The 15,982-nt window shown below is 52.8% G+C and overlaps 5 protein-coding genes across 5 annotated transcripts; all 5 read left to right on the forward strand.

The window, feature by feature from the left end:
* Nucleotides 1-946: 946 nt before the first annotated feature.
* Nucleotides 947-1,471, forward strand: Z517_00946 (uncharacterized protein; the record flags this gene model as incomplete). Its single annotated transcript, XM_013433908.1, has 2 exons — nucleotides 947-1,129; nucleotides 1,187-1,471. The coding sequence occupies 2 exons, from the start codon at nucleotides 947-949 to the stop codon at nucleotides 1,469-1,471; spliced, it is 468 nt and encodes a 155-aa protein (XP_013289362.1).
* Nucleotides 1,472-2,398: 927 nt separating this feature from the next.
* On the forward strand, nucleotides 2,399-4,228 carry Z517_00947 (uncharacterized protein; the record flags this gene model as incomplete). Its single annotated transcript, XM_013433909.1, has 4 exons — nucleotides 2,399-2,645; nucleotides 2,725-3,663; nucleotides 3,815-3,914; nucleotides 3,970-4,228. 4 exons carry the CDS (start codon nucleotides 2,399-2,401, stop codon nucleotides 4,226-4,228), a joined length of 1,545 nt encoding a protein of 514 aa, XP_013289363.1.
* Nucleotides 4,229-7,069: 2,841 nt separating this feature from the next.
* Nucleotides 7,070-10,537, forward strand: Z517_00948 (uncharacterized protein; the record flags this gene model as incomplete). Its single annotated transcript, XM_013433910.1, has 2 exons — nucleotides 7,070-7,421; nucleotides 7,485-10,537. The coding sequence occupies 2 exons, from the start codon at nucleotides 7,070-7,072 to the stop codon at nucleotides 10,535-10,537; spliced, it is 3,405 nt and encodes a 1,134-aa protein (XP_013289364.1).
* Nucleotides 10,538-11,010: 473 nt separating this feature from the next.
* Nucleotides 11,011-13,540, forward strand: Z517_00949 (uncharacterized protein; the record flags this gene model as incomplete). The annotated part of the gene is made up of 3 exons (XM_013433911.1): nucleotides 11,011-11,425; nucleotides 11,490-11,677; nucleotides 11,768-13,540. 3 exons carry the CDS (start codon nucleotides 11,011-11,013, stop codon nucleotides 13,538-13,540), a joined length of 2,376 nt encoding a protein of 791 aa, XP_013289365.1.
* A 1,134-nt stretch (nucleotides 13,541-14,674) lies between these two features.
* Nucleotides 14,675-15,798, forward strand: Z517_00950 (uncharacterized protein; the record flags this gene model as incomplete). Its single annotated transcript, XM_013433912.1, has 2 exons — nucleotides 14,675-14,802; nucleotides 14,925-15,798. The coding sequence occupies 2 exons, from the start codon at nucleotides 14,675-14,677 to the stop codon at nucleotides 15,796-15,798; spliced, it is 1,002 nt and encodes a 333-aa protein (XP_013289366.1).
* Between the last annotated feature and the right edge of the window lie 184 nt (nucleotides 15,799-15,982).

Here is a 15,982-nt window from a genome sequence, read left to right on the forward strand (position 1 = left end):
ATCTCTTGTCATCTCCTATTCTCTCTTCTCGAGTTGCGATCTGACGACAGATTGGTCGCAGCCCCCGTATTGCTTAGCGTTGCATCCTTTCCAGCCCCATTTGAGGACGAGCTGCCCAGACAGACGCCTGCCTGTGCTAGTCATCTCTCCGATAATTCCATCTGGTCAGCTGAAGATAGCCAAAGACGCAGATACACAGAGTTGCGGGTACGGAGTCTTGCAAATGCGGTTTCTACCCTCGAAAGATAGTGCTGTAATTAAGCCTACTTAAGCGGGGTAAGTTATCTATTTACATTTAGTCATCCATCGAGAATCACCAGTGATCGCTGAGGGTCAAGGAATGGCTTACTAGCAGGAACGAATCTATAGGTATCTTCTCTGTAAGGAGGCGCGCACTAAAAGTCCTATTCCAGCTATTTTGAATGACAACTAGGTTCAAAAGACCGCGGTATTTGTCTCCGGTTACCCCATACATAGCAACCCTGGCAAGAGAAACTACAACAGCAGTTGATGGGAGGGAGGAGAGGGAGAACGACAAGGGGAATAATGACGCTTGCCAAGGGTCCGGAACACCAACTGACATTGCAACAGAGGCATTCGTCCAACAGTATGGCTGGCAACGCGGCCAGCCCTCCCAAGGTCCAGATGCACAGTGGAAGCAGATTGCAGAGTTTCCCTTTGATTCTGAAATCAAGAGAATGAGCGTCTTTTTTGAAGAGACCTCCACCCATCAAACAGATGTCTTCACTAAGGTACAGCCAACCATGCCGTTTGTCGTTTGTGGCACGTGGGAAGTGGCACCATCTAAAAGGTCAGCCCGTCGGTTGCTAACGGACTTTATAGGGTGGTGTCGAAAGAGTGCTGGCCAATTGTATGTAACACGATAGCTTTGGAGACTGCCATCGAGCCTCTGACAGAATGCTTTCGACAGGACGTTTCCACCAACATGGAAGCGTTGGCCAGTCAAGGACTTCGAGTTCTTGCATTTGCTCACCGTCTCCACGATTCTCGATTCACAGAAGGGGGCTTTATGGGGAGCAACACACCACACCGCGAGCATATTGAGAGAGACCTTACCATTGTAGGGCTGCTTGGAATCTACGACCCTCCTCGGCCCGAATCAATGAATGTGAGTCCAAGGCTCCTTTAACTCTTCTGCCTTTTACGCCTGACTACATCATCCAAGCTTAAATATGGTGTCTTCACTCCGGAGTTTCTATGCGACATGCTGTTCTACGGCCTTGCGGAAGCAGGTTGCATCCTTGGACCTTTTACACTCGTAATCTGGGGATTTGCTAACGGGGATCTGGGGACGGACTGCAACGTCGCCTATTCTGACTCATGCACTCCCATGTTTCGCGCCCGAGCGACTGCGTATGCGGCCACGACATGGATCTTTGTTTTCTTTGCCTGGAAACTCATTGATCTCCGACGATCCTTCTTTTACATGCCCGATGATCTTCGAGGCTAGATGGGTACCCTCTGGGGCAACAAATATCTCTTTTTCGCAGTCACATTGGTCTTCCTGGTTGTCTTTCCTACTCTTTAAATTCCTGTCCTCAACGCTGAAGTCTTCAAGCATGATGGGATTGGGTGGGAGTGGGCGATTGTGTTTGTTACCGTGGCCGTCTTCATGTCTGGCTGCGAGCTCTGGAAGTGGATCAAGAGGGTTTACTATCGCACACATGCCGCAGGAAATGTCCGACGGGAGAACTTGGTCTGATTGTCTGTACTGGCGTGGGTGCAAAGCATATGCGGCCTGATTGGATCGATGGATTGGTAGTCATCTCGTATTCCTGATCCAATTGCGCAGTGCAAAATACCATCCACCCTCATTCTGTGCTTAGCAATTTCCAAGTATCTTTGTACCCTTAAAAGGGCGGTCCACTGTCAGGCTGCTTGAAACAAAGTTGCAATATGTCCGGACTTTCGGGAACGACTGTACTGTACACAGTTGATGCCAACGCCTGTCCCTACCGTCCAACTTCGGCACGTGTGGTTGAGAACACTGCCTTATTCTGATTGGTCGGAATGCTGGTCTGCCAAGGATAACTTGCTGCGAGGTCTATACACAAGATCTTGGCAGCCTGTTTGTCTGAGCAACCTTGGCTGCAACATTAGCAGCCTAGGCCGACTACATTGTCTCAGTCATCTAAGATCTTCTCGGCGAACCTGAGCACATCCCCTCTCCACGATGGAATTCCCATCCATGGCGTCTTGGCACTCATGTGCCAACTGGGACGCCAGGTCCGGAATCTCCCGCGGCCGAGGGCATTGCGACGTGCCTAGGAAATGAACAATATTCCAACATTCCATTTGAAGCTCTGGAGACACAGATTCAACAGTTCTTCTGACTGACAGTCTATCTGGCTACCCGTTGTTATCTTTTTTTTTCGCCATGAATTGTCCATCCCGAACCGACGACGTCGAATTAGAACATCCAACCTGGAACCAAAATCCGCCTGACTTGGCCGCGGACCTCACGACACGTCAGGACCTCAACGGCATCGCCAACTCGCGAGAGCACAAGGCTGCCTGTGATGATGACAGGGTAAACGGTTTGCCTCCGACTGTCAAAACCTGTCTGTTCGACAGGCCTCCCGACGCCCTTATTCCAGCAGCGTCCACTGCGAGGCTTCCTTATGGTGAGTTTCAACTCTGCTGTGTCTTCTCTCCAACATTCGTGGGTTAAGACCTGACGCCGATCATGGCTTCTTTCCACAGGACTTGCCTCGCTCCCTAAGACGGTTGCCGCTGGTGATGGCCGCCACCGTCTTCCACCTCCCCCAAGCACTCCGGCTCCTGCAGTGTCGGCCCTCTGGAGCTGGACCACCTGGGGATTGTCCGTCGCCGTCACCTCTTTCTCTTTCTCTGTTATCGGTCAGACCTATCATGGGTATCTAGGACGCTTCAGTGAGGGCCCCGCTCGTGCCTATACTTCGAACTCTCTGGCAGCATCCACCTTGAGCGTGCGAAAAAGGTCTACCTGCCCCGACGACAGTGCGAATGAGGACCTCTACAACACCCCGCTTCACGTTGGTGCTTTGTTCATCATCCTATTGGTCTCGACCCTGGCTTGCTCCTTTGCCATGCTGGCATCCCGCTTTCCGGGCCTTCGACTTCCAGCACATTTCTTCTTCGTGATTCGACATTTTGGCACAGGTGTTCTTATTGCAACCGCATTTGTCCATCTTCTCCCGACTGCCTTCATATCTCTGGGAGATCCTTGTCTGACTGGCTTCTGGAATGACGACTATCCTGCCATGCCCGGCGCCATCGCTTTAGCTGGGATTTTTCTAGTTATCCTCGTCGAGATGATCTTCCACCCGTGTCGGCGGATCCGTCCGAGGCCTGAAGGCCATCCTACGGGCGACCACGCTCTCACTGATACCTCTCATGGTAACCCATCGCAGACAGATCCGACCGGACCACTGCGCGATATGGGTCCCTTGGTTGGGAAGCAATCGAGTATAGGTCGCAGCCTCTCTCGAGTCAACGATGCACGCGATGTCGATCAAATCGAAGAGATGAACTCTTCTAAAGTTAACGCTCGGCCATCCTCTCACGGGGAACACGATGGCACCAGTGCGGAACCCATGCGTACTCTGACTCGAGATCAGAAGCTCCGAAAAGCCCGGCTGCAATGTGTTCTCCTAGAGATCGGTATCCTCTTCCACAGCGTTTTTATTGGCATGGCTCTCAGCGTCTCGACCGGGAGCGACTTCGTGGTTCTTCTGATTGCTATTGCTTTTCATCGCAAGTATACCGAAGCAGCCTTATACAAATCGTTTTGGAACTAACGTACATTAATCAGAAACATTCGAAGGTCTCGCTCTAGGATCTCGCATTGCCGACATTGACTGGCCTATGGGAACATGGCAGCCATGGTTCATGGCTCTCGCGTATGGGTGCACGTATGGGGTCTCACTCTGTCTCGGTGTGGTAGATGCTTTCTAATATGGCAACCAGGACCCCTCTCGGCCAAGCCATCGGTCTCGCCACTCATTCGCTGTACAGCCCCAGCTCCGAGACGGGCCTCTTACTCGTGGGCACTATGAATGCCATCTCTGCAGGACTTTTGACCTTCGCATCTCTGGTCGAGCTTCTCTCCGAAGATTTTCTTAGCGATCACAGCTGGGACGTACTTCGAGGCAAGAGCCGCGTCTTTGCCAGTCTGTTGGTGTTCGCTGGCGCATTTGCCATGAGTCTGGTCGGCGCGTGGGCCTAGACGGGCTCGACCGCCAGCCAGCATGCTACCCCGACGCCCCGAAAACACCAAATGCGTGCCACGAACTCCCTATGCAGAGCAAGCAGGTTACTCAAGCCCCTGGATTCGTCGAATTTATCTCAAAGAGCGTCGCCCTTGTCATAACGGATCGCAGTGCACGCACCTTCCATTCGTTACAGTTATGCTATCAACAGACCGACACACTGAGCCACGATACATTCCTTTCCCGGCCACGCCATTGACAAGTGGATCTACCAAAGTTACACTCATTATCCACCTTGGACTTTACAGATTAAATCTTACTTACATTCTTACCTCCCAAAGACACTATTGATAAATATGTTGGATTATAAGCCTAGCCCGATGAGGCAACTGCGCCAAGTGCGAAACTACAAGAGGCCTGACGGAAGCTTCCCTTTCCTTCCCTCATGCTTTGAAGTCTTAGTCAAGATATACTATCAAGGAATACCTATACCTACCTGCCATCTATCGCTACCCTCTGCCTATCAGTATAAAGAAACTTAAAAATCTTAGGGTAGAAACCGGTTCTGCAACCCTCCGTATAGACAAGGCAGGATTGCAGGCTGGTGAGTCCCTTGTCGCATTGAATGTCATCGCGCAAAATCGAGGGTTGCTCAGCCACCTGCGCCACTCTCGGCATATTTGTCAGTTTTGCGCTCTGCGCCTGAATCGAACCATGTCAGGCCTTATTACCATCCACGCCTGCCTGTAGCGGCTTGGGTCGACAAAGCGGCGATATTCAGATGTATCATATGTCTGTGAAGTTCTCAACACAGTACAGGGCATGGCTTGAAGCTCAGTGGAACAAAATACCTAATCCTCGGGTAGCTCCTTACAGTGGTGGATGGACATGCCAACAGAAGCCCTCCAAATACCCATCCACCGGGAACTTTGTTCGAGGTACCTTTCACATGTAATCAGGGCCGCATTTGCGAAGTAGGGTGTTACGGCTGTCAGCTGTTGAGGGATGCAAATTTATCTTGTCGTGTTTTTTTTAATTGACCATTCAGCGAGAGTAGCGGCCGTGGTAGCCACCGCAGAGGACGACCCATCATATAGTGGTCCTATTCCGCTGTGAAGAGGCGAAACCCGAGGGTACAAGTACAATTGGATGAGATCTACGGTCCTCAAGTGCATCCCTTGAGCCTCCACAATGCTCACAGCGGAATCACAGGACAAGCCCACTTATATTATAGGTAGAACCGAGGGCCTTGTCTCGTGTGACAAGAGCAATCTGGAGAAGTCGGACACTCCCACGAGATCCTGTGTCCTGAATACTTCCCACGGACTAAGACAGCGAGCACAGACCCTAGTGCTGCTGTGACAGGTCGACGTTGGCCCTTCTTTTCACATCCTGAAATCGATTAGCGAACAACGTGTTGCCCTTCGCAGTGGCAGACAGTTTAGACAATGGGCCGCTTATGTGCGAATTCGACGTTGGTTTCAACAATTCCCTTACAATTCAAATCACGTCTTGCACACTATCACTCCGGTCAAAGTGGCTTGAGAAAGAAAAAATGACAACACGAAAAACGGCGGTGAGATCTGGGTGATACAGGACATCCCACATCACCCTTATAGGTAGGTAAATGACTACTTGAGATTGGATTCGGTCTGCTTGCCCACGTGTATGTTGGCTGTGATAGTGGTACCAAAAATGCCTCATACTGCAGTTTACTTTTTTCTTTCTCCTTCCTGGAATCGCTGTTTGGTTTGCAGGTTTTGTGGGCATGATCCTTCTCCGGCAGACACCCTGAAAGACTTTTTCACCGAATCCTGAAGCCCATCATCTTGTGGATCTTCCCAGGGACTCCTGGTGCGACGGTGGAAAAGGGATATTGCACGCGGCCTGTGGCCAGGGCCAGAAGATCAACGAGGAGCTGGAAGGGAAAGTATACTCGTATTGCGGAATCCTGCTTTCGCACGGGCGTTGTGTGGACTTTGGCTAATGGACAATCTGCCTGTCGCCAATCCCCAGTTTTGCCCACTGTCTCCAAAGACTAAATCGTGGACTAGATGGACTGGAATGGAGGTGTGTTGCTCAAAAGTGAATCCACAATCCTCTCATTTGATATGGAGATGAGCGTGAAAGCTGACCAGGTCCGAAACCAATGGCTCGCGTCGCACGCAGAGCATAGCCACGCCAGACACGCTAGGACTGGTCGAGCGCTGAACGTTGCCGAATACTGGGTTTTCGCAAGCAGAGTTTGGGTGGCTCTGACTGCCAAACTCACCATGAATACGAGGACAAAGAGGAGTCCCCCGGTAAGACGGAACAGAAACATTCTGTGGCATCTAAGCCATTTCAGGCAACATTGTTCAGGTATGTTTCTCCTGTGTCCGAATCTCTCTATTGCGCTCCACCATCCCACCACATCATTCCCATCTTTCCAGCCTTTGACTTGCCTTTTCTCGTTAAATTTGAGGCATTTTTGTCCCTGGCTCGTGCATGATAACATTATTTACCCAGATCCTGTTTGGGACTTCTCCATAGTTCCCCTATTCATCGGTTTGGGCTGTGTGGCCCGTGCGCCTTTGCTAGCTTTGTCGCCCTGGACGCATGGGCCATTCATTCCATGGGCGTTGTTGACCTCGCCAAATTCGCGCAGCTCTGCCTTGCTCATCTGCATGGTTTACCGAGAGGAAGCTGGAGGAGCCATGCATGTGCTCCCAGCCATGGTACCAGCGCATATATCAAGGTAGGTCAGAGCAGGAGTTTCCCTTCCACACATTGCGGTTTCTTCCCACCTCCCACCTCTGCCTCCCAGCCCTGCGTCCAGCTCGTATCTCCGGCAAAACATTGCCTTGAATCTTGTCAACATGGCCGTCACAGACGACATGGGCGACAGCACTGAGAAGGCCACCGTAGTCGTGGAGGCGTCCAACCACGACGACGAAGACCTTAACCCTAACCTCGCAGCAAGACGCCGTATCCGATACATGGACGATGACGAGGAGAACGGTGGTCCATCTGCTGCCACCGATATTGGTCATCCGTTGAAGAGGCGAGGCTCGACCTACTCTGTACATTCGCTTTCCAGCGTGCGCAGTGGACAACGTACCATCGACCCGTCCATCATCCTGCCAGTTCAATATCGGACACTCAGCTATGATATCACCAATGTCAAGGCAATAGAGAGTGCAAAGAATGCCCGTGAGAAGGCTGCGATTGGTGAGAAAGCCATGATACCTTCTGCATATCTGGAGATCGACTAACCGCTCCCCTTTCTTCCAGATGTGGGAGGGCTTGAGTGGCATCTACTCACCCTCCAAGAGATTTGCAATCGATTAAATACCTCCACCGATACTGGTCTGTTGTCCTCGGCCGTGAAAGAAAAGCTTTCACAATATGGTCGCAATGTGCCTTCCCCTCCGCCCTCGAGGTTGGCCCAGAAGCTGTTCGGTTACTTCTTTGGAGGGTTCGGCTCTATTTTGCTAGGTGGCAGCATCCTCGTCTTCGTCTCTTGGAAACCCCTGGGTCAACCGCCGGCTGTGGCCAATCTTGCTCTGGGTATCGTTCTTGCCGCAGTCTTCTTCATCCAGGCTGCATTCAATGCCTGGCAAGACTTTTCGTCGTCCAGGGTCATGAACAGTATCACTGGCATGCTGCCTGAGGCCTGCCATGTTCTACGCGATGGAAGCAAGCAGACAATCCAAGCGCCTGACGTTGTCCCAGGTGACGTCCTCTACTTCAAAGCGGGTGATAAACTGCCAGCCGACATTCGGTACATAGATGTCTCCACCGACGCCAAGTTCGATAGGAGCATCTTGACAGGAGAATCGTTCCCGTTGGCCGCCGTCACCGAGTCCCACGAGCCCAATTATCTCGAGACAAGATGTATCGGCATGCAAGGCACTCACTGTACTTCCGGTAGTGGGGTTGGCATTGTGGTGTCTACCGGCGACGATACCGTCTTTGGCCACATTGCCAAATTAACCAGCCAGCCCTCAACTGGCAGGACAAATCTGCAGAAAGAGGTGCTGCGCTTCGTCTTCATCATTGTCGGCTTGATGGTCTTCATGAACATCATCGTCATTGCGGTTTGGGCAGGGTATATCCGACACGCACACCACAGCTACATCAATGTCCCGACCCTCATTGTTGACATCGTCAGTGTAGCCATTGCGTTTGTCCCCGAGGGCTTGCCTATTGCTCTCACAGCGTCGCTCACAATCACGGCGAACATCATGAAGAAGAACAATATTCTCTGCAAGTCACTCAAGACGGTCGAGACGCTTGGGTCTGTCTCCGTCCTCTTGTCTGACAAGACCGGAACGTTGACCAAGAATCAAATGGTGGTGACCGACTGTCTTGTTGGGTTCACTACCATGACCGCCGAGGAAGCATCTCACGACATGACGGGAGGAGACACCAGCGACAAATCAAAGAAGGCCGCACTCCAACAATTGCGCGTGTTGTCGGCGGTCTGTAACGCTGGGGAGTTTGACCCTACCATGATTCACTTGCCTCTTGCCCAAAGAAAAATAATCGCAGATGCAACCGATCAAGCTATCTTGCGACTCTCGGAGTCTCTTGGTCCTGTCACGCAGTCCCGCGATATGTGGCGCAAGAGATTCGACCTGGCGTTCAACTCGAAGAACAAATTTGCATTGAGAGTGGTTTCTCCCGAGAACGCATCGGCAGTTTCGGCGACTATGAGTGCCACCGAGGCTGGTTCTTTCAATGCTGAACGCGACCTGCTGTTGATGATCAAAGGTGCCCCGGACATTCTCCTTCCCCGGTGCACGAGATACGTCGGAGAAGATGGCGGCATCTACAATCTGGACGACGGCATTCGATCAACCATGGAAGCAACTAAAGATGCATGGTCTAGCCAGGGAAAACGGGTGCTTCTCCTTGCCCGCAAACATCTTCCGGCGGGCATGCTGCAATCGTCGCCCAGTGACAATACATTCGAGGCTGAAGCCCTACGACACGCCGGGGCCGGACTCACTCTGATATCGATGGTGGGGATTGTCGATCCACCGAGAGACGAAGTGCCGAGTGTGATACAGACCCTTCGCCGTGCAGGGATCCGCACAATGATGGTCACCGGCGACTTCAAGCTAACCGCCCAAGCCATCGCTCGGTCATGTGGTATCATCACCGTCGCCGACCATGAAATCCACTCGGTTGAAAACCTCCCCCGGTTTCCCCCCACGGACGTTGTTGAGAAGAAACGTCAGAAAAAGTCGAATCGGCTGCCCTCGGAGAACAAGGCAATTGTATTGACGGGCCCCGACCTTTTGACGCTTCTACCACACCAATGGACCGCCCTGACGACTCAGTACAGCGAGATTGTCTTTTCACGCACCACGCCAGATCAGAAATTGCGCATAGTCAGGGAATTCCAATCCCAAGCTTTTGTCGTGGCCATGACTGGCGATGGTGTCAACGACGCGCCCAGTCTCAAACAGGCAGATATCGGCATTTCGCCGGCTTCCGGGTCTGACATTGCGATCGAAGCCTCCGACATGGTCCTCTTGGGTTCGTTTTCTGCCATCCCGGAGGCTGTCTTGTATGGCCGCGTGGTTTTTGACAACCTCAAGAAGACCATCGCCTATCTCCTGCCTGCTGGCTCATTCTCGGAGTTCTGGCCCGTCATGACGAGCGTCGTCTTCGGTCTCCCTCAGGTCCTCTCCAGCTTTCTCATGATCATCATCTGCTGTTTCACCGACTGTGTCGCTGCTACAATGCTGGCGTATGAGAAGCCTGAAGCCAATGTCATGCTGCGGCCCCCGCGAGATATTCACCGAGATCGTCTCGTGGATTGGCGGCTGTTGCTTCAATCGTACGGCTTGGTCGGTATGTTGGAGTCAACCTGCTCGTTCGCAATGAGCTTCTGGTACCTGCAGCGCCACGGCCTCCCCTTCGGCACGCTCTGGTTCTCCTTTGGCAACATCCCCATCCCGGCGGGCCAGACCGAGGACGACGTGTCGTACCATCTGACCGTGGCGAGCTCCATCTACTTCGTCACGCTCGTGGTGATGCAGTGGTTCAACCTCATGGCCTTGCGAACCCGCCACCTCTCCATCTTCTCGCACCCGCCCATTTTCAACCGCAAGACACAGAACCTGCTCCTTTTCCCGGCTATTCTCTTTGCGCTCGTCGTCGCATTGATATTCACCCTTATACCTGATATAGACTACCTTGGGTGCGATAAAGTCCCTGTGGAACACTGGTTCATTCCCATGGCGTTTGGTGTTGGACTGTTGACTTTGGACGAGTTGAGAAAGATGGTCGTGAGAAAGTATCCGCATGGCATTCTGGCGAGGTTGGCATGGTAAGAGTTAGATATCTTGGGGGATCGAGAAACGGTGTCTCACTGTTGCGCCGTGCACGAAAAGAACAGGATAATCGGTGTCCAGTCCGTTTACATTCTGGCTGTAGAGATAGCAGATAGCACCTTCCGCCCTGGTCAGTGTCGAAGTGTCTGTTGTCAACGTACATAGATATCGTTAGTGAGCTTTGACACAGACCTCATTTAGAGTCGACGCAGAAGACATGCAGGACAAATTTGACTACCTGTGCTACCCCGTTGAAGACGAGATCGGAATTGCGCAATAGGCATCAAATGCTGCGCCGGAACTATACGGTCGATCAGATAATGTCAACACCGCAACCCTCATCTGCCAGCATCTCGCTTCTCTTTGAAATTACCACCCCTACCCATGTCCTACTTGTCACACTAAGAGGTAATTGCTATCCTTGTCCCTGGGAATACCCACTCCAGAGCTCTGTCATCACTGGGTCTCCGCAAATGTCCATAATCTGCGATATATGTGGCGATTCCATTCCTCAAGAACGGACATTCTACCACTGCTCGGTCTGCCGCAGCGGAGACTTCGCCATCTGTGAGAGATGCTACTCGGAGAACAAGCGATGCGAGGATGGCGACCATGTCCTTCTACATTGCAGGGTACAGGGCGACGCCGTTGTCGACGCCGATACCCAGAACCTGATCCGTTACTTCACCTATAGCAGCTGCCCGGGTTGTTCTTGGGAGAAGAACGGGAAGCCTCAGGACGACGACAGTCCTTTTCATTACGAGCCGTTTCCAAACGACTCGTACATCAGAGTTATTGATCTCTTCCCAGGACCGGATGACAAGCCTCTGCGATACACTGTGCACTACACTCGACTAGATTCGCTCTCGAGGGCTCAGTACATAGCCAGTGGGTTCCCACCCAGTCGTGGTGCAAGCTCCCCTTGAAACTGATATGAAGATCTTCCGTCAAGTCAGCTACGTCTGCGGTGATGTGAGCAAAAAAGTACCTTCCTACTGCAATGGCAAAAGACTCGACATCTACGTGACCCTCGACAAAGCCCTGCGCAAATGGAGGCGCATTGAAAAGCAGAATTGGCTTCGGATTTGGGCAGATGCCATTTGCATCCAACAAGACAACAATCAGGAAAAGTCTGCCCAGGTAGGTACAGGCAAGATGCACGGCTTGTGAGAGGTGGTTTCATCTCGTGGAATGGCTGAGAGCATTGATTTTATCTGATACCGAGAACAGGTCGCTAATATGCACGAAATCTACCGCCATGCGAACCAGGTGTTTGTTGATCTCGGCGATCCACCCGAAGGCGCTGATGTCGCCATGCAAATGATCAGAGATGCATCTAAGAGCTTTGATGACCGCAACAAATCTCTGGTGCAGCCGGACAATGTTGCACTAGGTCCAATTCATTCGCAGCAGCTTCGGAAGACCGAGATCACCATGGACCAGGCCCTGGCATTAACCCGGTTCTCTGAAATGGCTTGGTTCAAGCGTCTTTGGGTGATTCAAGAAGTCTGCCTATGGGATGTGTACCAGGCTTTTCCGCCGACAGTGCTCTGTGGTGACCACTCCATCAAGTGGATTGATCTCGTCAGTTCATCGACGCAGTTCGGCTTGGCTCCTCTGCAAATCATCGACGACCCCGCAGTTGTGACACCGGAACTCAGAGGCGCCTTTATTGAGAGCACAGGCTGGAATCCTGTACCGGTTGCCATCTTCCTGGAGTACTATAAGATTATATCAAAGCAAGGCCCTGCTCAGAACCTCCACTGGTTTCTCCATAGATCGTGGTCGCAGGAATCCACCAACCCGGCTGATAAAGTCTATGGACTACTTGGCCTCGTCAAAGACCAATATCACGTCGTTCATTCGAGGGCAGCTGCCACAAACGTGCAGCCGGGTAGGCATTTGAAAGACGTTGATGGCAAAAGAGAAATTCGAGTTGATTACGACCTGCAGTTGCCACAGATCTACGAGGACATTGCACGACTTACCTTGGCAGAGGAAAACTCCCTGGACATGCTCGCTGATGCCGGTTGTGGCAAGTCACGGAAACAACCTGGTCTGCCTTCGTGGGTACCGGACTGGAGCAGCTACCCTAAAGAGCCAGCATTGCTGTTGTCATTCGGACTAGCAGCAACGGCCAACTACCGAGCTTCTTCAGGAACAAGACCAGTCCTACCTACGGCCTGCACTCCCGGAATGCTCGAGGTTGATGCATACTTCGCCGACAGAGTGCTTATGGAAGCTGCCCGAGCTGGTGGAGAGACCGACGTGGTCGAAGTAGCCGGGAAGGCCGATCTACAGGCACATCGCATCATCAGCATGAAACAGCACCTCTTGAGTCTCTGGTGGTGTTTTGGAGTCAAATTCAGCACCTACCCCACGGGACAACGCCCGTTCGATGCCTTTTGGAGGACGCTGATAGCAAACAGAGCTATCTCAGGCCAACAACTTGCTGTCCCGCCAGCAGGATTTGCCGAAAGCTTCCTCATGGCGTATCCTGAGATTCTCGAGGTTGAGATCAAGGACGAGAAGCCGGCGTGCATCTGTCCTGAATGGGCACTTGCGAACAACCAAAAGCACGTCAGTTCCAGCAACTCAGATGATAGCAGTACCGGTGGCCTCGAAGAAGGGAAAAGGCCCCTCCCTGCTCGAGATAGGTATCCCCGTCCGGGTGAATTCTTCGGGAATGAGCAGCCAGCTTATGGAGAGCACTACAATGTCGCCCTTCGACGATCAGCCGTCGGTAGGCGATTTTTCAGGACGCAGAAGGGCTATATGGGCATAGGGCCAAAGAATGTCACCAGAGGCGACCATATCGTCATATTGAAAGGAGGTTCGTTACCATTTGTACTGAGGGAATCGGATGCCGGTGATGTTGGTGGCACGCCAGCCTTTACCCTCCTTGGGGAAGCGTACGTGCACGGTCTTTCCGACGGAGAGATATTCCAAGACAGCAAGGATCCCGAAAATCACCCTAACTGGAAGAGGGTCATACTGAGATGATCTGTCAACGCTGTCCCCAGCTGGCCGCCCCCCTTATAGATCCCTGTCTCGTCCTCGGCCTCAGCCTTGTCAACCCGTGTCTCAATCACGTGGGCTCGAATACTGAGCCCCTTTGTTGCCATATTAGGTCTAGCGCGGCCTCGGAGGGACACGACCTGAGACGCGAAGGTCAACCTCCTCACGCCTCCTGCAGTCTCAGACCAACTTCTGCTGCATCTACAGTCTCAAGACACCCCCCGCATCTCGTCGTTGCCAGGCTGGCGCCTCACCTTTTGGCTGTTTCCCCAATAGACTTTCGATCCTCTGGAGCCTCATCTGCGTCACTAACTGTCTGGTCCCCGCGCCCGGTTGATGCTAAACCACGCGCTTGATCCAGTTCATCTCCCCCATCTGCCGCCATGTGCTACAGGAGTCGTGGCTGGGATCTCCTGAGCGGCGAAGATCATGTTATACTGTGGCCCAAACGGCCTGCCGTCCTCGATACTGTCACGTCATGAGAGTTTGGACATGCCTATTCTGGCACCCCCTTCCACACGATCTTGATCTGAATCTACCCGCCGAGCATGGGTCTGCGGCTCTTTGAACCAGGAGGACACCACTAGGACACCACTCTCGGATACCCTGTCGTCCGGGCAATTGTAGCAGACTTGGGGACTCACTCCTCTTTTTTCAATAGCCTTCTTCGCCAATCTCTCGTTTGCTCTTTGTCTCCAGCATCTCCCCCCCCAGGTGGGTAGGCTTGTTTTTTTTCCTTTCCTATACTCTCGTTATCATATACAAAGGTGGACTGACCCAGATCCATTCCCTTTCTCTTTTTTCTGTGGGTTCTTTTCAATTCTCGCTTTCCTTTTCGAAGGCGCTGGCGCTGAGCGCTGGACGCTATCAGATATTCTGTCCGTTTCTATTCTTTCAAAGCTCTTTTTGCGTGATATCGATCTCTTCTTTACTCAGAAAAACATCGACGTCGACATCTCCGTTCGTGGTGCAGGACGCTACTCGTTCGCTCTCTCTCTTCCCCCCCACAGCTGGGTATTTTCGTCCTTTTCAGAATCCCTTCATTCGAGTCGACAACTAAGCTCGAGATCCAAGATCCAAGATCGGCATCGAAAAGCAACAACCACGCCCAATGCAACGATGCAGACTCGAGCGGTCCAAGTCATCCTGCTCATATGTTCCTTGATCTTGGCCATTATCATTCTCATAGCCTCGTCGAAATATGCGGCATGGTCACATGAGATGGTTCCGGGGGCGGGCAACTGGCTGTAAGTGACTATCTCTGCCAGTGTTTTTCTTCGCTATCAGAGAGGGATCGGGAAAGAAGTCACCCCCTTTGGAAATGATACCTCTTTCAAATGTATGGCTGACCCAAAACCCCCTTTATTAGACCTCTGGTATTCTACGTCGGCACCATCCCCTTCATCTCCCTGCTATACACGGTCTCCCACCTGGCGGCATTACAACTCAACGGCCTTCCCTGTCCACCCTACCCCAACGGGCGTACCACATCGTCATTATCTCCGAGACTGTCACGAAACCCCCGGCCCTACGACGCCGGGTACGCGGTGACGACGACGTTTTTCATCCTGTGCGTCTCGGTCCTCCACACGCTCACGTGGTTCGCCCAGAGCGTGCTGTGCACGTCGTGCGAGCTCGCGCCCATCCTCGCGGGCCAGCAGGGCCGCGTGGCGCGGTGGTGCCCGCAGTCGCGGTTCCGCGACACGGGCGACCGCGACCTGGCAAACATGCTGGGCACGCTCGCCACGGTCAAGGACTTTTTGCAGTGGGTCATGTTCGCCCTGGCGGCGGGCTTGGTCGAGTGCGCGCGCCGGGAGTGGATGCGCGCCGAGCTGGTGCGCGGACAGCACGTGCGGATGATGGGCGCCGGGGTGGACTTTGGCGGTGCCGGCGGTGGTAATAACAACAACAACTCACCGTTCTTCAAGAAACCCGTCAACGGCGTGGTCGAACTCTCCACCGTCACAATCTCGGGCCCCCGCCTCGTCTTCCGCGCCGAGGAGGCCGAAGCCGCGAAACAGCGCGAGCGGGACGCCGCAGAGGCGCGACGCCGCGACGAGGACGAGGACCGCAAGCGTCGCTGGGCCAGTGGTGTCGGGCCGCTGCCGCCGCCGATACCGCCCAAGAATTCGTCGTCGGCGGGCGCAAACAACAGCAGCAAGAAAAAGGACAATGTCTACGCCAACGGCATGGGCTTGAAGAGGAGCGGCACGCTGAATCACATGTACGAGTCGAGGGTGTAGGATCATGTCAGGGTGTGGGTTTCACGTCACATATCGTGGAGAAAAGTCGTATGGGATGGGATGTGGTGGGATAAGAAGGGATAGAAAAGATAGGGATGAGAAGGGATGAAGATGATCTTGCTACCTCGCAAGAAAAAAAAGAAAAAGAAACGAGTCCTGTCATAGATATTACCATACCACTACC

This window comes from Fonsecaea pedrosoi (assembly GCF_000835455.1).
Source record: "Fonsecaea pedrosoi CBS 271.37 unplaced genomic scaffold supercont1.1, whole genome shotgun sequence".
Taxonomy (NCBI): domain Eukaryota; kingdom Fungi; phylum Ascomycota; class Eurotiomycetes; order Chaetothyriales; family Herpotrichiellaceae; genus Fonsecaea; species Fonsecaea pedrosoi.